Source organism: Perognathus longimembris, chromosome 17, assembly GCF_023159225.1.
Source record: "Perognathus longimembris pacificus isolate PPM17 chromosome 17, ASM2315922v1, whole genome shotgun sequence".
NCBI classification, from domain to species: domain Eukaryota; kingdom Metazoa; phylum Chordata; class Mammalia; order Rodentia; family Heteromyidae; genus Perognathus; species Perognathus longimembris.
In genome coordinates, this window is record NC_063177.1 from 8,421,979 (window position 1) to 8,441,078 (window position 19,100).

The window sequence follows — 19,100 nt, forward strand, 5'->3', positions numbered from 1 at the left end:
GATTACTGGCAGCAAATAACGGAGGCATGCAGAGCTGCTCATAATGCATCTACGTACATAAAGCTGCTCACAGGAGCTAGTGACTTATCCAGATAGAAGTTTCACAGGATAGAGGTAAGACATCAAAGATTTTACCAATTGAAAGGGTACCTCAAGATTTCAGTGCAATACAACTATAAAACATTTAATTCTCTTTAAGTTTAAACTGTACTTTCCCTGAAGCTCAATATAACTATTGATTTCTTTGTAGTAGAATGTGGTGTAAGAATGGGTTTTCCATCTGATTTAATCCCTGAGCAGCAATGTTTAAAAGCAACTTTTTAAAAGCCTGATAAAAACTACTATATTAAAACTCTTATCACAATGATACAATGGTAAACATTTCCATACAGAAACATTAAAGCTACTTAGAAGCTGTATTCTTTCTTTGTTCCTCAAAGAAGATACTATCCCAGAAAGTGTTCAGGTACATAAACTGGACATATTATATTACACTAAATTAAGTTTTCTGAAGAGAGAACATGTAGAGCTAATTTGCTGAGGAACAGAAATTGATGATTAGTGAGGAATAAATTATACCCCTCTTCCTATTTTTACCAGCAGGATATTCTATTAAATATACAAAATTTTCTTTTACCAACTTAGTCTGAATATCCTAGTTCTGTAATATGAATAGGAAAAATAAACTAAAAACATCTTTCTGAACCTTTCAGAATGTGAGTAATGGTAAGAACAAGCCAGTTTGAAGGGGAAAACAAAAACAGTTTAAAAACTTTACAGGATGTGTCAAATCCTATCTGACCTAAATGAAACAATTTCAAAATGAAATAACAAGTGCCAAGCAAGTATACACACTGGCTAAAAGCTTCACTACTCCACACCATGGCTAGAGTTACAAATAGAGTGGACCAAACTTACTATACAACTGTGGACCAATGGAACCCTGGAATGCAGATGCGCAAGGCTGTGATCTCTGCAGAGTGAAGAGATGTCTACTGTCTTTGCAGTGCCTTATAGGCAGTTTAGGCTCCTTGTATTATAAAAGATTGATTTTGTAAATGACAGATTTATGTTACAGATGTGTTTGGACCAACAAAGGAAAAGAAAATTACTAAATATGTTTTCTAGGCCCCAACATTCTCTGGGAAACTTTTTTAAGACTTTGAGACAAGGTCTCACTAGGTAGCCCAGGTTGGCCTTTAACTAATGATCCTCAGTCCTCACTCAATCTTGTGATTACAGGTGTGCACCAATACATAAGCAGTTGTGAACTGTTGATAATGAGCCAAGAACTTTTAGCATCTTTTTCTAACAGCAAGAGACTATGGAAAGCACATCAGCCAAGGCACTGGCTCCTCTGCCTCGTGACTGACGTTGGTTATCCCAGGACATCCCTCCTGGAATGTCTACACAAGTCACCTGCTTGTATTTTCCATTTTAAAATTCCATACAGGTAGACATTACAGTCAGGCTGGGATAGAGCTCAGTAGCAGAGCATTTTCCTAGTACATGTCCCCCTTGGATTACATCTGGAGCACTCGGTAAAAACAGAATCAAAACTACTTGCAGCTAAGTCCCCTCAGCCATAATAGCTCAGGGGACTTTGTTGTACTTATTTCACAGAAATGTAACTTATGGCTAGCATTCACCAGTATGTACTGAGGTTGGAACTCAGGTCCTCCTACTTTGCTAGGGCATAACAGAGCCCAAAACCTTAGCCCTTTTTTGCTTTAGTTATTTTTTAGATAGGAGCTCCAATGTTTTGCTCAGGGCCAACCTCAGATTGCTATCTTCCTACTTCGGCCTCCCATGTGGCTTAGATTACAGGCTTGTACCACAATCCCAGCCTTAATTTTTGAGATGAGATTATCTCACTAACTATTAGCCTGGGCTGGCCTTGAACCATGATCCTCCCAGTCTCTACTGCCCAAGCAGTTGAGATTACAGATGTGGGCCTCTATGCCTGGCCACAATTGCATGTTTACTTTGCACTAAACAAAACTGGGTAACTACATTCATTTTCTCTAAACTTTATGATCCTAGCCCTGTAAGCAAGTATTATGAATCTCATCCCTTTCCTGACAGATAAGAAGCTGAGATTCTGAAATTAAGTTACCCAAAGTCACCTCGCAAGAACCTATGGCAGGAAGTGACCAAGGTATAAATAATATGTACACATCTATGTGGTTCAGTCAGAGGAGTTTCAGCAAAGGTGTTCTCTGCTGCTGGAAGTCGGACACGTTCAGCTGCACTGAAACTCACAGCTCCTCTAGCTGCTGACTTGGGAGTCAGAGACAAGGTCAGTTGTGGTCCAAGCTCTAGGCACCAGCCATGCTGGTAGAACCTGAGTGTGGTTCAGTTTCTGGCAGTTCTCAGCTTCCTCCGGAAATACTCGGGAGCAGCCTCATACAGCCACTCAGCATCCACAACGCAGAGATCTCGCATGTAGCACTTGTTGGTGTAGAGCAGCTCCGTATACACCACACAGGCTGGCTTGCAATGGAAGAGGACAGAGGAAGGGTGGATGGCCACTGGCTGGTGGGTGTCTGTGGTGGCGTAGGTCCCATCTGCCTGCAGCTCAGCAGTATTCATGAAGAGGCTATGAGCCAAGCAGCGGCGGATGCTCTCCATGTCTCCTCGTGATGACACCATCGGCATGGACATCTGTTTCAGGAGGAAACGAGATCCTGCTTAGCACTGCAGGTGTGAAGCAACAGCTTACATTCAGCCCACACTGCACAACCTGGATGAGCAGACTGTGCCGCTCAGAGGCGGCATGCCACCTCATATGCCCCAGGCAGCAGTGGGGGAGTGGGTGACGGGGTAGACGTAGAACTGAAGGGAAAGGCAGAGAACAGGAACACATCTTCCTGAAAGACACTGGACCACAGGCGGGCTGGCAACACACCTTTCATCTAAGTATCCATGACATCCCATCCCTGGAAGGAAAACCTTCCCTTTCACTTCCCTGTATCACCATCTTTGCATACATTTCCCATGCTTCCACTAAATTTATCTTCCATTTTCCTAGTGTGAGCACTTCTTCATCCACTCAAAGCTCTCAACTAGTCTCTAGTGTCTGGCTAGACAAGGTGAACCTCCCTCAGCTGGGGCCTGTAGCAACTAGCTTCAGCCCATTATGTCTTTCCTCTTGACCCTCTTCTTCAGGCAATCTGTGCTCAATAATGTGGACCAAGCTGTGGTCTTTCTTTACTTCTAGATCAGTGTCACAATTCCTGTCTCTGTTTCTTCTTGTCTATAAAACTGGAATGCTGCATAGTTACATATTGGATGTAGGTCAGTTGTAGAGCACTTGCCTAGTATGTGCAAGATTCTCAATTCAATCTCAGTACCAAAAATATACCCATCCATACATAAGTACACTAATATATATATACATATATATATATATATATATATATATTTTTTTTTTTGCCAGTCCTGGGGCTTGAACTCAGGGCCTGAGCAATATCCCTGGCTTCTTTTTGCTCAAAGCTAGCACTCTACTGCTTGAGCCACAGCGCCCCTCCTGGCCTTTTCTATATATGTAGTGCTGAGGAATCGAACCCAGGACTTCATGTATATGAGGCAAGCACTCTTGGCAGTAGGCCATATTCTCAGCCCACTAATAAAATATACTAGGATATAAGGAAAGAGATCAATAGTAGGAAGCAGAATTCCAGATAAGTTTTTTTTTTTTTGCCTGTTTTTCAAGTTTTCTATGATGAGAATTCCTTTAATGATTATTAACAGTAAAAATTTAAGCTGAGGGGGCTGGGAATATGGCCTAGTGGCAAAAGTGCTTGCCTCGAATACATGAAGCCCTGGGTTTGATTCCTCAGCACCACATATATAGATAGAAAAGGCCAGAAGTGGCGCTGTGGCTCAAGTGGCAGAGTGCTAGCCTTGAGCAAAAAGAAGCCAGGGACAGTGCTGAGGCCCTGAATCCAAGCCCCAGGACTGGCCAAAAAAAAAAGAATTTAAGCTGAGTGCTAGTGGCTCATGCCTGTAATCCTAGCTACTCATGGGGCTGAGATCTGAGGATCACAGTTCAAAGCTAGCCCAGGCAGAATAGTCCACAAGACACTCATCTCTAATTAACCACCAGAAAACCAGAAGGTGCTCAAAGTGGTAGAGTGCTAGCCTTAAGGGACAGAGCTCAGGCCCTGAGTTCAAACCAAATAACCAACCAAAAAAGAAAAAGGAATTTAAACTTCCCTTAGAGAAATACAATAGCTTAACAGGGACACACAATACCTTTAAGCATATTTCCCTCAACTGTGCTCTGACTTCAGCTACCAGCATCATGTTCTTGCTATTGACAAAATTCTCTTTGCACCAGTCCTGAGTGGGAGAAAAAGAGATGTCAAAATCCTCATTTCTCTATAGAAAAACAAACCATACATGTATATAAAAACTCCTGTGAGGATGCCCCAGTCGCTTCAGGAATTGACAATGTAGTTTAGAATAATAGAAACAACTTTCCATCTGAACTTGGCTAAAATTGAATTCAACTATAAGTTGGAGATGGTAGAAATGGAAACTGTTTTACATTACTAGTGGGAGACGTGCCAGCCTGGTAAAGCTGAGCCCTATAGCAGGTCCACTCTTAAGAGTCTCAGCACTCAAGAAATCCTTCATTTGCATAAGGAGGATCATGTAGGGCTGTACATAGAAAGAAGCTGGGAAAGAACAGTATAGAGAATGCTGATATTTATAGCATATTATCAGGATGAATAGGAAATTAAAAAGAAATCTGTTTTGGGGGCTGGGGATATGGCCTAGTGGCAAGAGTGCTTGCCTCCCATACATGAAGCCCTAGGTTCGATTCCCCAGCACCATGTATACAGAAAATGGCCAGAAGTGGCGCTGTGGCTCAAGTGGCAGAGTGAGCAAAAAGAAGCCAGGGACAGTGCTCAAGCCCTGAGTCCAAGGCCCAGGACTGGCCAAAAAAAAAAAAAAAGAAATCTGTTTTGTAGCAGTCTCCCTATGTAGCCAGGCTGGCCTTTGACTACTGACCTTGCTGCCTTAGCCTCCCACATGCTGGGATGAGAGCCTTGTGCTACCTACCATACCCAGTTTAGAAGTATACTCTTGTCTGTGGGTAACCGCCAATGTCAGGACAGTGTTTACAGGAAAGAATGGCTCAGCACTTGCACTGTGCTAAGAATACTGTCTGCCTCAAAATAAATTGAAATAAATTTGGCAAAAGGTTTTAAAATGCTAGTTGGGTGGTGGAATTTTCTTTTTTCTTGTTTTTTTTTTTTTTTTTTTTTTTTTTGCCAGTCCTGGGGCTTGGACTCAGGGCCTGAGCACTGTCCCTGGCTTCTTTTTGCTCAAGGTTAGCACTCTACCACTTGAGCCACAGCACCACTTCCAGCTTTTTCTGTTTATGTGGTACTGAGGAATCAAACCCAGAGCTTCATGCATGTAATGCGACCACTCTACCACTAAGCCACATTCCCAGCCCTCTTTTTTTTCTTTTTAAGTAAAAGAATACATACTTGACCCATAATTCTAGCTACTCAGAAAGCTGAGATCTGAGTATTGCAGTTCAAAGCCATCCTGAGCAAGAAAGTCTGTGAGACTCTTCTCTCCAATTAACCACTAAAAAGTTGTGGTTGAACTAGTAGAGCATTAGAGCCTTGAACAAAAAAGCTCAGGGACAGCACCCAGGCCCTAAGTTCAAGCCTCTGGCAATAAATAAACAAAAATACATGCCTGAAAAAGGAACAAAACAAGGCTCACCTTATTTCCACCTATATTTTTGAAGGTCCGATAGATATTGAGCAGTGTAATGTGATCACCCTCACTGGATATGAATTTCTTCCGGACTGCTTGCACTTCATCCCGTCGGGCAGGAGGGTTGTAGAGAACACTATCCACGGACAGCAGGGAGACAATGGTCAGGATCTCTTCTGTACAGTGGAATTTGGGGGACAGGAGGATGGTCTGAAAAATATCGAAGTTTAGAAATATTTAAGCCATTGCCTTTCCTGTAGGCTTTCAAATGTCTATGGGTAGGACTCATGACTTGTATTTTTGAATCCTACCCACAATGTAATCGGCATTGTACACAGTAGGTAATGATCACGTAACACTTATGAGAACAGGTGAGACTAGTCGAGAAGGCAGGGCTCAAGGACTTCCCTGAATGGCTAACCTGTAATATACAGAAAGGGCACTGAAGAGGAAGGATAATTTACTTTGGCAAATTTGGGCTCTAAAGGAAATGCTGCCATCTTTCTTCCAATTGGAGTCAAGGTGAGCTGGTCATCCTTACGTTCAAGAGCACCTAACAGGTCCAGTTGGGCAACGGCTGCATGAATATTATCTAAAGAAACAAAGACATAAAAAAGCCAAAAATTCAAAACAGGAAGAAGTTGCATCTAGTTTGGTTCTTCTGGAATTTTAGATAATGCACAAAACTCCACCAAAGATACATACTACCCCCATGCTTTTCAAAGCATTAATGAGCTGAGGGTAGGCAGTAGGAAAGTTACCCTGAAGAGGGGAGAGGCAAGGACTGCCACAAAGGGGTCACAGGGCCCAATAACTCTGGTAGTAAATACATTGGTATTGGCTGTATTAGTCATTATACCTTACATGTTTCATTCCTTTGTAGGAATTTGGCAAGAAAAATGGAAAAAAAATCCAAGCATAGAGAGTATATGTTCCTATTTGAGTTCTTAAGAAGATTACATGTTGTGCTGGGAATATGGCCTAGTGGCAAGAGTGCTTGCCTTGTATACATGAAGCCCTGGATTCGATTCCTCAGCCCCACATATATGGAAAAGGCCAGAAATGGCACTGTGGCTCAAGTGATAGAGTGCTAGCCTTGAGCAAAAAGAAGCCAGGGACAGTGCTCAGGCCCTGAGTCCAAGCCCCAGGACTGGCAAAAACCAAAGCAAAACAAAAGGATGAGAGCAGAGGATCACAGTTCAAAGTCAGCCTGGGAAGGAGAGTACATGAAACTCTTATACTCTTATCTCTAGTTAATCACCAAAAGTGGAGGAGTGCCAGCCCTGAGCAAAAAGATTTTAGAGACAGTAACCAGGTCCTAAGCTCAAAAATGAAAAAGGGAAACGAGCCAGGCATTGGTTCTATAGTCTCATCTTAGGAGGCTGAGACCTAGAAGACTGAGGTTCAAAGCCAGCCAGGGAAGAAAAACCTGCAAGACTCCATCTCCAAAATAACCAGCCAAAAGCAAGGCTGGAGGCATGATAGCCAAGTGGCAAGCTGTGCACACATGAGGCCCTGAGTTCAAACCCTAATATCAAAATCCTCCCTTCCCCCTACCATACACACAAAACAGAAAATAAAAACTGTACACTGGTGAAATGCCAGGTGCTAAAAGCTACCATCATTAAGAATCTCAGGGGTTTTTTTTTTTTTCTTCCTTGATGAAGAGGAAGGGCAAAGATTGGCCAAATTCTAGTTGAACGCAAAGAAAGTTGACCTCTGCTGTCCTCTTGCTGTACTTCATTAGGTTTCGGTAGAACTCCATAACCTATACTGACTCAAGGTCAAGGACCTTTGGGCCAGCAGCATGGAATTGACCATTTCACCGTTTCCAGGTAGTTCTCTGATACAGTGTTATTAGATGCTAAATTAGGTGCTTTTTTTGTTGTTGTTTTGAAAGAGCACACTTGTTACTTGTTCACCTTCCATTACACTGAGGACTCAACTTACCGGGAGACGGTTTAGACATGAAGTCAAAGGTGAGCACATTTGGGACTTTCATTGCTAGGAGCTGAAGTATCACACTGGCCAGGTTGCACCTGTGAAGAGTAGGAGTCAGTCAGCTAGCTGGCCTGAGCCCGCAGCCAGCAAGTTCACTCAAGAGCCTGAGTGAAAGCTGGAGCTCTGGGGGAAAAGGAGCAAGTGGGAAGAAATGGCGGGAGGGCACATGCCACCAGAGCCTACCTTTGGATCTCTGGTACAGTCATCTTATCAAATTTGTCAAACTCCTCCTCAGTGTAGAGCCGGTAGCAGACACCACTGTCCTCTCGGCCAGCCCTCCCCGTGCGCTGCCAGGCCTGGGTCTTTGACACCCGCTGCACAGCTAATACCTCAAGACCACTGTCTGGGGGAAGAACAGGCCCCATGAGTATTCTCGTTATATACAGCACTGACAAAAACAAACGGTGCTCAGAAGACCAGAGAGTCATTCTGAAAGTTGGGGGTTCAGAAAAACTCAAGGCTAACAGAGGAAGCACAAGACCAGACTGCTGTGCAATGGTCTGGTCCCACTCTGAAACACAACACTGCAATGAGCCCCGGATGGAGATCTGTGACAAAACCATCAGAAAAGCTTCCCGTCAAGGGTCACAAGACTTGACTAAGACCACAGAATGCCAAGCACTCCAGTTGTGTGGCACTAGAATCCCCTGGACATGGGACTCTGGGTGCTATCACCAGCTAGTTTCCAGTAAGCAAGAATGGTTGATCACACTACCAACTAAGGATAAGTGCCTCTATCACAGTGAGCTCATGCTTCTTCCAGTTCCCTGATAAAGCTAAGGCCATGTGACAGGTGTTGTAGAGACAAAGGAAGATAATTTCCTCAGTAAGGGTATATGCTAGGGACTGAAGACTTACCCTATCCTGGGGGACACACATGGGAAAGTGAGCCCCTCAGTGCTCAGTAGAATACTTGAATTAAAAATTGGGAGCAGCCAGGCACTGGTGGTTCACATCTGTAATCCTACCTACTCAGGAGGTTGAGCTCTGAGGATCACAGTATGAAACCAGACCAGGCAGGACAGTCTGTGAGGCTTTTTGTTTTTGCCAGTCCTGGGGCTTGGACTCAGGGCCTGAGACTGTCTTTGGCTTCTTTTTGCTAAAGGCTAACACTCTACCACTTGAGCTACATCACCACTTCTGGTTTCTTCTGTTCATGTGGTGTTGAGGAATTGAACCCAGGGCTTCATGCATGTAAGGCAAGCATTCTACCGCTAGGCCATATTCCCAGCCCTTCTGTGAGACTTTTAACTACTCAGAAAAAGCTGGAAGTGGTACAGTGGCTCAAGCAATAGAGCATTGGCCTTGAGCAGAGAGGCTCAGGGACAGAGCCCAGGACCTGAGTTCAGGCCCCAGGACTGACAAAAAATAAAATAAAATAATAGGGGGCCAGCTGGGCACCAGTGGCTCATATCTTTAATGCTAGCTATTCAGAAGGCTTAGATCTGAGGATCTTGGTTTGAAGCCAGCCCTGAAAGAGCTGGAAGGCGTGGGCTCAAGTGGTAGAGTGGCAAGCAGCCTTGAGCAAAAATCCCAAGCAAGAGCTCAATGCCCTGAGTTTACAAAAAAAATGGGGGAGGAGGGGCATTACAGCAGTTTCAAATCCTCTGTAGAGTAAGCAAAGTAGAAGACAGAAATGAGCAAAATGGCTTCAAGCAAGCTTCCCACGGCACACTCACAAAGACAGCTGGAGCTTCTTCCTCTGCTTCTCACCCTAATAGAGGGCAGCTACTTCCTTCCTGGGAACCTAGGAGCCCAAACCAGCCAATCTCAAAACATCTTTTCCCAGGAGGCCATCAAATTGGCACCTCTAGTCTGTCTCTAGTCATGAGGCTATCAGACATGCTGCTCAGGTCCCCACTGCTCTGTTGGCAGGTTTGCTAAACTTGTGCTCATTTCCCATCTTTCCTCACCTTATTGGGTCTCCTTTCCACACTTGACACCTGGGCTGCCTCACTTACAGTTCCTGCCATTGAAATTTCAACTCTTCCCAAACATACAATGTTCATCTGGGGGCAAACTGGAGCTATAGATTCAACAGCTGCTCACTATAGACAGGAGAGACATTGATGAGCTACAAATTCTCACCAGGGTTATACTTCTTTGCTTTAACCATGCCCGTGTCAACTACATATTTTATTCCTGTAATGGTTATGGAGGTTTCTGCGATGTTGGTTGAAATGATCACTTTGCGATAGCCCTAAAAGGAATAAGAAAACCAAAAAGCCATATGACACACATATGATTCAGAAGTTTTAAAACATATTCTCACCATTAATTTATGACCAAGAAAGAGACAGCTTATTACTAACGGTGGTCATTAACAGTTGAGTCATTAAACTGGGCAGGGTAGGAACAGGCGACTCTGCCGCCCTGAAGGTTAATTCAGGCAATGAGATGTGGTGGAACAAGCAGATTCAGAAGCAAGTGGATGTGAGTTAGAATTCTCTCCCTGCAGGTGTCTTACCCCTGCCCCTTGAGCAATTCCTGCTTCCCCTCTTGGGGGCCTCAGTATTCCTGTGGGATTCCATGAGAAGGACACACAATATCGAGTGTTATCACTGTATGGGCACAGCAAAGGCACAGACAAATGGTACTATGGACAAATGGGGTTGTATACTGGCTCTGAAAGAGTTCACCTTTCCACCTCTGCCTCTACAGTCTTCTCACACTGACAACTGTTCTCCTTCCTCACAGGACTATCTGCCTGCAGCTATGTGTTCTCTACCTGCATCCTTTCAATTATCTCCCATGCACCTTACCTGGAGCCTGGTACTGTGTGTGTATGCAGGTCCCACTGATGGGTCCCAACTTGATGCCCAGCAACAGGGCTGGCAGAAAAGATCACTCACCTTCGGGGCTCCTTGGAAGACTCGGAGCTGCTGTGTGTAGGGCAGGGAGGCATAGAGAGGGAGGACCAGCAGTGAGGGGCAGCCATCCGGGAGGTGCTTTGCGATGTCTCGGCAGGTCTTGCTCATGGCTTCAATCTCCTCCTGACCAGTGAGGAACACTAGGATGTCCTGAGAAGATGGGGCTTCCTGTCAAAAAGACAGAAAGACAATAAATAAGCTAAGCATGCTGGTATCCATTTGTAATCCAAGCTACAAAGGAGGTACTAGAGGGATTATAATTATAGTTCAAGACTGGCCCCAGGCAAAAACGCAAGTCCCTCTTTGAAAAATAACTAAGGTAGAGAGGAGGAGAAGGAGAGGAATAAGAATAGAGAAAAGGTGGTAAATCCATCATGCAAAAATTCATGAAGAAATATCACAACGAAATCCTCTAAATTATAAATGTGTGCTAGCCCAAATTATGAAACAAAAACGAGCAAAACAACAACAAAAAAACACAAGGACAGTCTGAGAAACTGATAAAACTAAGAGGAGTTGCAGGGAAACGTGGAAACCAAGCATGCACTCAGGTCTCAGTGGGACTCTGGAACAGGAAAAAAAAAAAAGCCATGGGTACACGTGGGAAATTGGATCAAGTATGGACTTTCCTTCATAGTAATATTATCAGCTGGATGCTGGTGGCTCACACCTGGTTCACACCAGGTACTGAGGAGACTGAGATCTGAGGATAAAAGTTCTAAAACAGTCCAGAGACTTTCATCTCTTATTAACGAGCAAAAAGTTAGGAACTGGAGGTGTGGCTGAGATAATAGGACAGGTGTTAAGAGGTGTTATCCAGACAGGATAAAATCTAAAACAGTCTAAACTTTATCAGTAGGATGCATCAAAGTAACCCTATAGGGGCCGAGAATGTATGTAGCTTAGTGGTAGAGTGCTTGCCTAGCTAGCATGCATGAAGCACTGGGATCAAATTCTCAGTACCACATAAACAGAAAAAGCTAGAAGTGGTGCAGTGGCTCAAGTGATAGAGCGTTAGCCTTGCATACAGAGAGGCTCAGGGAAGGAGCCCAGGCCTTGAGTTCAGGACTGGCAAAAATTAACAAAAAACAAAAACCCTATAGCCTGAATGTACCAGCAGCTATCATACGTGAAAAATCCTCATTTAAAGTTTGCTTTTGGCATTTAAACCAAACAGGTGGACTTTTTCTTCTTGCTCGAATGCTCTGGAATGGACAGTAATGGTCACTGTCTTGGTGGCAAAGATGACAAAAGAGCCCAACTCCTTTCTGGAAGGCGGAAGAGATGAGGAAGGGCTGACTGTTGGCTGTGCAGAAGCTGTGCTTAAGGGCCTGCGAAGGGGAACAGTGACAGGAGATATACCCACTGCCCTGGAGGACCCTGAAAGGCAAGAGGGAGATGAGCCGTGAGAGAGTGACAACCCAGGGACTGGCTCAAAGCCTCGTATTGTGTTTGTTTAGCCAGACTTCCTCCTCTACTGGGTGTAGCCAGGCTGGGGCAGGCCCGGGGCAGGGGAAGAGTCAAAATGACAGCACAGGGGCCCAGTGGAACCACTTCTTCTGACTGAATGGCAGCATCAATGACCCAAGAGACAGACTGTGTTTGAACACAGAATATGATTGCCACATGAGATTATAGAACATTTAGGGAAAACAAGTCATAGTTACATAGGAAATTTGCACAGAAGTTTTTTTTTTCCCAAGAAACTCCACACCCAGCAATGTATGGCCCTAACATAATAAATAGTGTTGAATTTTTCCCCCACCTCTGGGACAGAACCCAAAGCCTGACACATAAAAGACAATTGCTCTACCACTTGAGCTCCCAGCTTTTTTGCTTTGTATTTTGTTTTTGAGAGAAGGTCTCCTTACTTTGTCTAGGCTGGCCTCAAACTCAAGATTCTCTCATCTCTGCCTCCTAAGTAGATGGGATTACAGGTATGTACCACCAAGCCCAGCTTCATTTTGGTTTTAATAAACAGAGTGATATGCCTATGTTGACAAGATAGAGAAGACATGGGTGGGGGGGGGTTGCACTAAATCCTGATAACATAGGATAAAATCACCAAAGAATAGTTAACATTAATAAATCAAGAAGTAGCAATATAAACAGGATATTTTAGAAATAGCAAAATAATAGCTGGAAGTATCAGCAATGGAAGGAACTACTTTTTTATTTTATTTTTATTTATTTTTGCCAGTCCTGGGCCTTGAACTCAGGGTCTGGGCACTGTCCCTGGCTTCTTTTTGCTCAAGGTTAGCATTCTGCCAACTTGAGCCACAGCACCATTTCTGGCCTTTTCTATATATGTGGTGCTTAGGAATCAAACCTAGGGCTTCATGTATCTGAGGCAAGCACTTTTGCCACTAGGCCATATTCCCAGCCCCCTGCTTAAAAAAAAAAAATTATCTTCTATTATTAACTCCTTGACTTGTTTAACTCCTTAAACTTTTTTAAAAATTTAAACTATACATACAGCACTTAAAAATAAAAATTATTTATCTCTAGATTTTCTCAGAAATAAGAAGATAAAAACAGTTGATTTTGTACAAATTAAACAAACATGAAATGATTTAATCACTCTTTTTTATCTGTAGTACTAGGGTTTGAACTCAGGGCCTTGCAATTACTAGACAAACTCTCTAGCACTGAAGCCACATCTCCAGCTCCTAACCACATAAATATTTTAAAGTAAATGTTCACTAAAATGAAGAGATTTTGAAGCAGTTTGTTAGTACAGTTTTTCAAAACTTCTACATTGCAATCAACAAGTTGGATCAGTATCAACCTTTTCTTTTTTTTCTAAGAACACATCAGATACAGTAAGAGACCAGCATCATGGACTTATTTCAGCTAAACACATTGTGTACTAGAGTACAATGTAAAACATGCTTCTGACTGGCCTTATAGTGCTAATTATTTTTCTTTACTGGAAAACTAAAAGATACCAAAAAAGGATAGACACAGAGAATGAATGTATTCATCCTGAAGATACAGCTCACCAAAAAGCTATTTGACTAGTGGCTTTTCTTTTCTAGGGCTGACTGCTCTGCCTATCAAATGCAAGGTAAAACAAACTGAGAATGTGCACCCCATTCCATACCTGGTGGATCTGGAAGACAGAGACAAGAGCTGCGTGCAGGTAATCGTGCTGAGGCTGTTTAGTGTAGAAGATCTGGATTGGATGCTGCCGACCTTCCAGGTAGAGGACAGGGGCTCCATTGAAATACTGAGAAAACAGGTCCACATCCATTGTGGCTGACATCACAACCACCTACAGAAGAGAATGAGAAGGAGGATAGCAAACAATCATGGGAGAGCCTTTCTGTGTTCTTCCCAAGCCCTAAAAACTGATGCTTGAGGCATAGTTTTCACTGAAGCAGAATGCAAGGAGCTCCCCAGGGAAGAAGCATAGCCTTTTCGTTAACTGTGGGGCACATACTTTCAGTGGCAGCTTCCCCAGCTCCTTCCGCCTCTTCTGTGCGGCTTTCACTACTCCAAAGAGCACATCTGTGTGGATAGTACGTTCGTGGGCTTCATCCAAGATGATGCAGCTGTACTTCCTTAGCATGGAGTCTGAAATCGCTTCCCGCAGAAGCATGCCATCTGTTAGAAACTTGATCCTGGTATCTTCTGAGGTGACATCCTCAAAGCGCACTGTATAGCCCACCTGTGTGAAGAAACAACTTACTCATTTATCAGACATTAGCTGAACACCCACTGTGCAGCCAGCACTGTGCTTGGCACTTGGACTGTTTCGGGAGCTTATGGTCAAGTTGAGAGATACACAGTGGGCACACATCTTTAACTGCAATAATGTTGAGCACTACAAGTAATTAAAAACTAGCTTCCTACTTCAGCTATTAACAGTCTCAGGTAAAGCTAGGTACAGACAGAAGAACACAGAGAAGGTGCCCAATATGTTTGAAAGTGAGTATACACACACAAACATACACACACATATAAATCTGTCTTCTATACAGTTGATTCATTCTAAATGTCTACATATGTGAAAGAACAATTCTTACAATCTTTGTTAGAAAGATTTATGGGTAAGATATTAAACAGGGCTGGGAATATGGCCTAGAGGCAAGATTGCTTGCCTCATATATATGAAGCCCTAGGTTCAATTCCCCAGCACTGCATGTATAGAAAACTGCCAGAAGTGGTGCTGTGGCTCAAGTGGCAGAGTGCTATCCTTGAACAAAAAGAGGCCAGGGACAGTGCTCAGGCCCTGAGTTCAAGGCCCAGGACTGGCCAAAAAAAAAAAAAAAAAAGATATTAAACAGTAGCTATTGAAGTCATAAAGATGCCCAAGGAAGTCATGTCAGTGGCTCAGACCAGTAACTCTAGCTACTCAGGATGCTGAGATCTGAAGCTAACCTTGGCAAGAAAGTCCATGAGACTCTTATCTCCAATAAACTACCCCAAAAATGGCAAAAACAGAACTCTCACTCCAGTGGTGGAGTGCTAGCCTTGAGCAGAAGAAGGTCAAGGACAGCACCCAGGCCTTGAATTCAAGCCCCAGGATCAGCACAGCAAAGCACAGCACAAAAGCAAACAAATTAAAAAAAAAGATGCCCAAGGTAAACACCTAATTTAGGGCTAGGGATGTAGCTTACTTGTAGAGCACTTGCCTAACTTGCATGAGTTTCTGTGTTCAATCTCCAGTATTGAAAAAAAAAAAATCATTTATTAAACCTGCCAAACAACTCCTGAAAGCAAAGTCAATAGGAATGAGAACCCCCTGATCCTCTAGAACCAGGAGAGAATTTTGACTGGCCTAAACAATTGTGGCAAGGAAGAAGCTACAGATCGTTCAGAAAAATTAGAATGCAGAGGTTCAGCAGGAGTACTTTGCAGTATTTATTTTGTTAAAGCACTGACAGTAAAGGAGGAAATAACATACCAACTTCCCGAGTTCAGTCCTCTTCTCATCTGAGACTCTAGTAGCAAGAGAGATGGCAGCCACTCGACGGGGCTGGGTCACAGCAATGATGCCCTGGCGGCTGATGCCCCCCTCATAGAGGTACTGAGGGATCTGAGTTGTCTTCCCAGAGCCAGTTTCCCCTAAGAAAAGGAAAATGAAAGCCTCATTTAATTGAAGATTGACATAAAGATCACCAAACCGTTAAAATCAGAAGAGAAAGATAACAGAAAATACTGAATTGGTATGGTCTCAGTAGGTCAGGCACTTGGTATACTGCTGGGGAATGTACATTGGTACTGTTTCTAAGGAGGCCAAATTATATTTTCAAAATCCTTTAAAATGTTTATTTAAAAAAATCACATTGAGGGCTGGAAATGTGGCTTAGTGGTAGAGTGCTTGCCTAGCATGCATGAAGCCCTGGGTTCGATTCCTCAGCACCACATACACAGAAAAAAGCCAGAAGTGGCGCTGTGGCTCAAGTGGCAGAGTGCTAGCCTTGAGCAAAAAGAAGCCAGGGACAGTGCTCAGGCCCTAAGTCAAAGCCCCAGGACTGGCAAAAAAAAAAAAAAAAAAGAAAGAAAGAAATAAAAATAAAAATTACATTGAGTCAGGTGCTGGTGACTCACTGCTATAATCCTATTGCCTCAGTGGCTAAAACCTGAGGATCTCTGTTCAAAGCCAGCCAGGAAAGTCTGTGAGACTCTTTACCAAAAAGCAAGAAGTAGAACTGTGACTCGAGTTCTAGTGGCTCATTCCTATAATCTTAGCTAATCTGGAGGCTGAGCTCTAAGGATCATGGTTTGAGGCCAGTCTGGGCAGAGCAGTCTAATTAACCAGACAAAAGTTAGGCTGGACTTGTGTCTCAACTGGCAGAATACTAGTGGTAAGCCAAAAAGCTCAGAGCACAAGGCCCTGTGTTCAAGTGCTAGTATCAGTACAAACAAACAACAACAACAACAAAAAACAGTATGACTGTCATATAGACTGAGAATTGGTAACAGGAAGGAATGTGCATTCATACACTCCACACCATTCCCTGGCCAGCCTCTCTTATATACCTTATGCTTTTGCTCACACTATTTTGGACATAAAACCTGCCCTTATGCTGTCTGGCAACTACAGGGTGAGGTAGGTCTCAAACTATTGCCTATATGGGCTGCATAGGTGGCCCATGTCAGGGCTCCTTAAGTGTCTTGCTCATCTCTCTTCTGGCACTAAACACTGTACATAGTATGAATGTTTTAAATGTTATCATCTATCCATGGTCCTTTTAACAGTACCTAACTAGAGCAAAGAACTAGGGGCACCTGTGCATCCTTCTTCTCCCTTGCCATGGCTACCTTGTCTAACCTCCGTCCTAAAGTTCCATTTGCATTTTCTTGCAGGTATCAATCAGCCTCTTTACTATTCACCTTTCCTGACGCAGCCAAGTCACAGTCTATTTTGATTATTCAGCCATTTTCCTACTGAATCCATGGGGAACAACCTCAAACTTGAATCAATGTCTCTGTGCAACCAAGCACTGCTAAAATAAGCCAACTGTGAAGATGAAAAGCCAAAATACACCCGGACTTGTTCCAGTTTATGGGGCCTGTCTTCTGTCTCCAGTATCCCCGAGGATCTACTTAAGAAGTGGGACTACTATTTTCAGCAGAAATTCTGCAAGTCTCATACAGAAAGTTCTCAAATCCAACCTCTCCCTTCAGCCCCTACAAACATTTCTTCAACCTCAACACTCTTGCCTCCTTTTTCCAAGCCACAATCTCTGAGGCATCCAGTTCTTTAGCCCATGTTGCTAAGTACCTGTTTCTCCATGCATCCTGATCTGTACTCAACCTCCCCTTCACCTAGAAACACCAGCAAGTTCTTCCCAGCTCTGTCCTTTTTCTCAAAACAGAAGGTTGCTCTCACCAGAGGATATTCTCACATTTCCTTGTTACTCCACAGTTCAATTTCACATCAACTCTTACCCCACACTACAACTACTGAAATAGTTCTCAGTGGGAGACATACAATCAATGAGCGATTTGGGCAGGGCTGGGGGAGATGGACCTGGGCACTTCTGTCTTGCAAGTGTACTCCTCAGCCTGGAGCTCCTTTTACTTGGACCTTGGAGACCAAAGCTCCTGGAAATTAGTCTCTACCCTACAACCCTGCCTAGCTCTTTTCAAGCACCAGAAACTACTACTTGCCGTTCCACTGGATGGTTTCTAAGGTCCAGTGTGCAGGCAGGCACTGCGCCCTCGTAGAATGCCTTCTCTTCGGGACCTCCTCCTACAGACAGTGTCGGATCCTCTCGTCTAAGCTCCCAACGGCCTGAGTGCACCTCTCTAACCCTTCCACAGACAGTCTTTGCCCACCCACGTCAGTCAATCCCACTGGGCTGGATGGCTCAGTCCGACCGTCTCCGAGGTCCTTTCCCCAGAAATAGGAATGACAAGCATCTAAGATTAAAGCCTCTTCGCAAAGCCAGGAATGGAGAGCTAAGAAGGGCGGCCGGCGTGGCCACGTACCGATGAGAACGGCGCTGTCCAGGTTTCGCAGCTGGGCCAAGAGCTGCCCCCGCGCCTGGAAGATGGGCAGGTTCCGGCGTTGCAGCTCGAGGGCCTCGCGGTACGGGCTCGCCGAGGGCCTCCGGCCTCCGCCGCCGCCCGCCGTCAGCAGCATCGTCACTAGCCTTCCGGGAGGCCCGGAACCCGGTCGGAATCTCTTGGCGGGTGGGAAGCCCGCCTCCTCCGGCATGTCGGGAGGACGCCGCGGCGGAGGCGCGAGTCGGCGGCACCGGTTCCCCTCCGCCGCTGACAGTCAGCGTCCCGCCCTCTTCGCGCCACGTGCTTGCGTCTCCCGGCGACCACCGATGACCTCACGACCGCCCCTCGCCTTCAGGAAAGGACTACAATTCCCAGCATGCATCGGGGACTTGGTAAGCCTTTTCACTTCCCGGGGAGGGGAAAGCAGGGTCTCAGGTCCTATCGCAAAAAAGCCGGAGCAACAGCAGAGAAAGATAGGGTCTATGGTTCCATGGGGCCTTGGTCTTCTCTCCTTGGCTATTTTGTTCTAAAATTCTTTCCTATTAAAAAAAAAGTGCACCTCCCAACTCCGTCTGCAATAATCGTGACTCCTCAAGGACAGCACTCAGGAACATATTTTCATTAGTCTTCTAAACAACACACTGGGGTATATATTAGCGATATAATTCCGTTTACAAGTGAAAAAAAAGGAAGCTAATATCAAAGTCATTCAGATGCTGCAATATTGTGTGTGTGTGTGTGTGTGTGTGTGTGTGTGTGTGTGTGTGTGTGTGTGTGTCTGCCTGCCGGTCCTGGGGCTTGAACTCAGGCTCTGGACGCTCTTCCTGGGTTTCTTTTTGCTCAAGGCTACCACTGTACTACTTGAGTCACAGCACCATTTAAAGCTTTTCCTGATTAGTTTATTAGAGATAAGTCTCACGAACTTTCTATCCAGGCTAGCTTCGAACCGTGATCCTCAGATCTCAGCCTCCTGAGTAGCTAGGATTACAAGGTGTCTAGGATTACAAGTGCCTGGCAACAACGTTA

At 44.4% G+C, this 19,100-nt stretch overlaps 1 protein-coding gene across 1 annotated transcript; it reads right to left on the minus strand.

The window, feature by feature from the left end:
* Positions 1-1,771: 1,771 nt before the first annotated feature.
* Dhx33 (DEAH-box helicase 33) lies at positions 1,772-18,420 on the minus strand. Its single transcript, XM_048365059.1, has 12 exons — positions 18,057-18,420; positions 15,523-15,683; positions 14,056-14,283; positions 13,717-13,887; positions 10,596-10,781; positions 9,832-9,943; positions 7,927-8,086; positions 7,693-7,781; positions 6,207-6,334; positions 5,749-5,952; positions 4,258-4,344; positions 1,772-2,664 (listed from the first exon to the last, which is right to left on the minus strand). The coding sequence occupies exons 1-12, from the start codon at positions 18,283-18,285 to the stop codon at positions 2,356-2,358; spliced, it is 2,064 nt and encodes a 687-aa protein (XP_048221016.1). The 5' UTR covers positions 18,286-18,420; the 3' UTR covers positions 1,772-2,355.
* Between the last annotated feature and the right edge of the window lie 680 nt (positions 18,421-19,100).

Excerpts from the sequence above, each read along its gene's own strand:
- Dhx33 (XM_048365059.1), bottom strand. The coding sequence starts at position 18,285 with ATGCCGGAGGAGGCGGGCTTCCCACCCGCCAAGAGATTCCGACCGGGT. Across the intron at positions 13,888-14,055 it reads TGGGGAAGCTGCCACTGAAA|GTGGTTGTGATGTCAGCCAC; the intron begins GTATGTGCCCCA and ends TCTCTTCTGTAG. Across the intron at positions 9,944-10,595 it reads TCTTCCAAGGAGCCCCGAAG|GGCTATCGCAAAGTGATCAT; the intron begins GTGAGTGATCTT and ends TATTCCTTTTAG.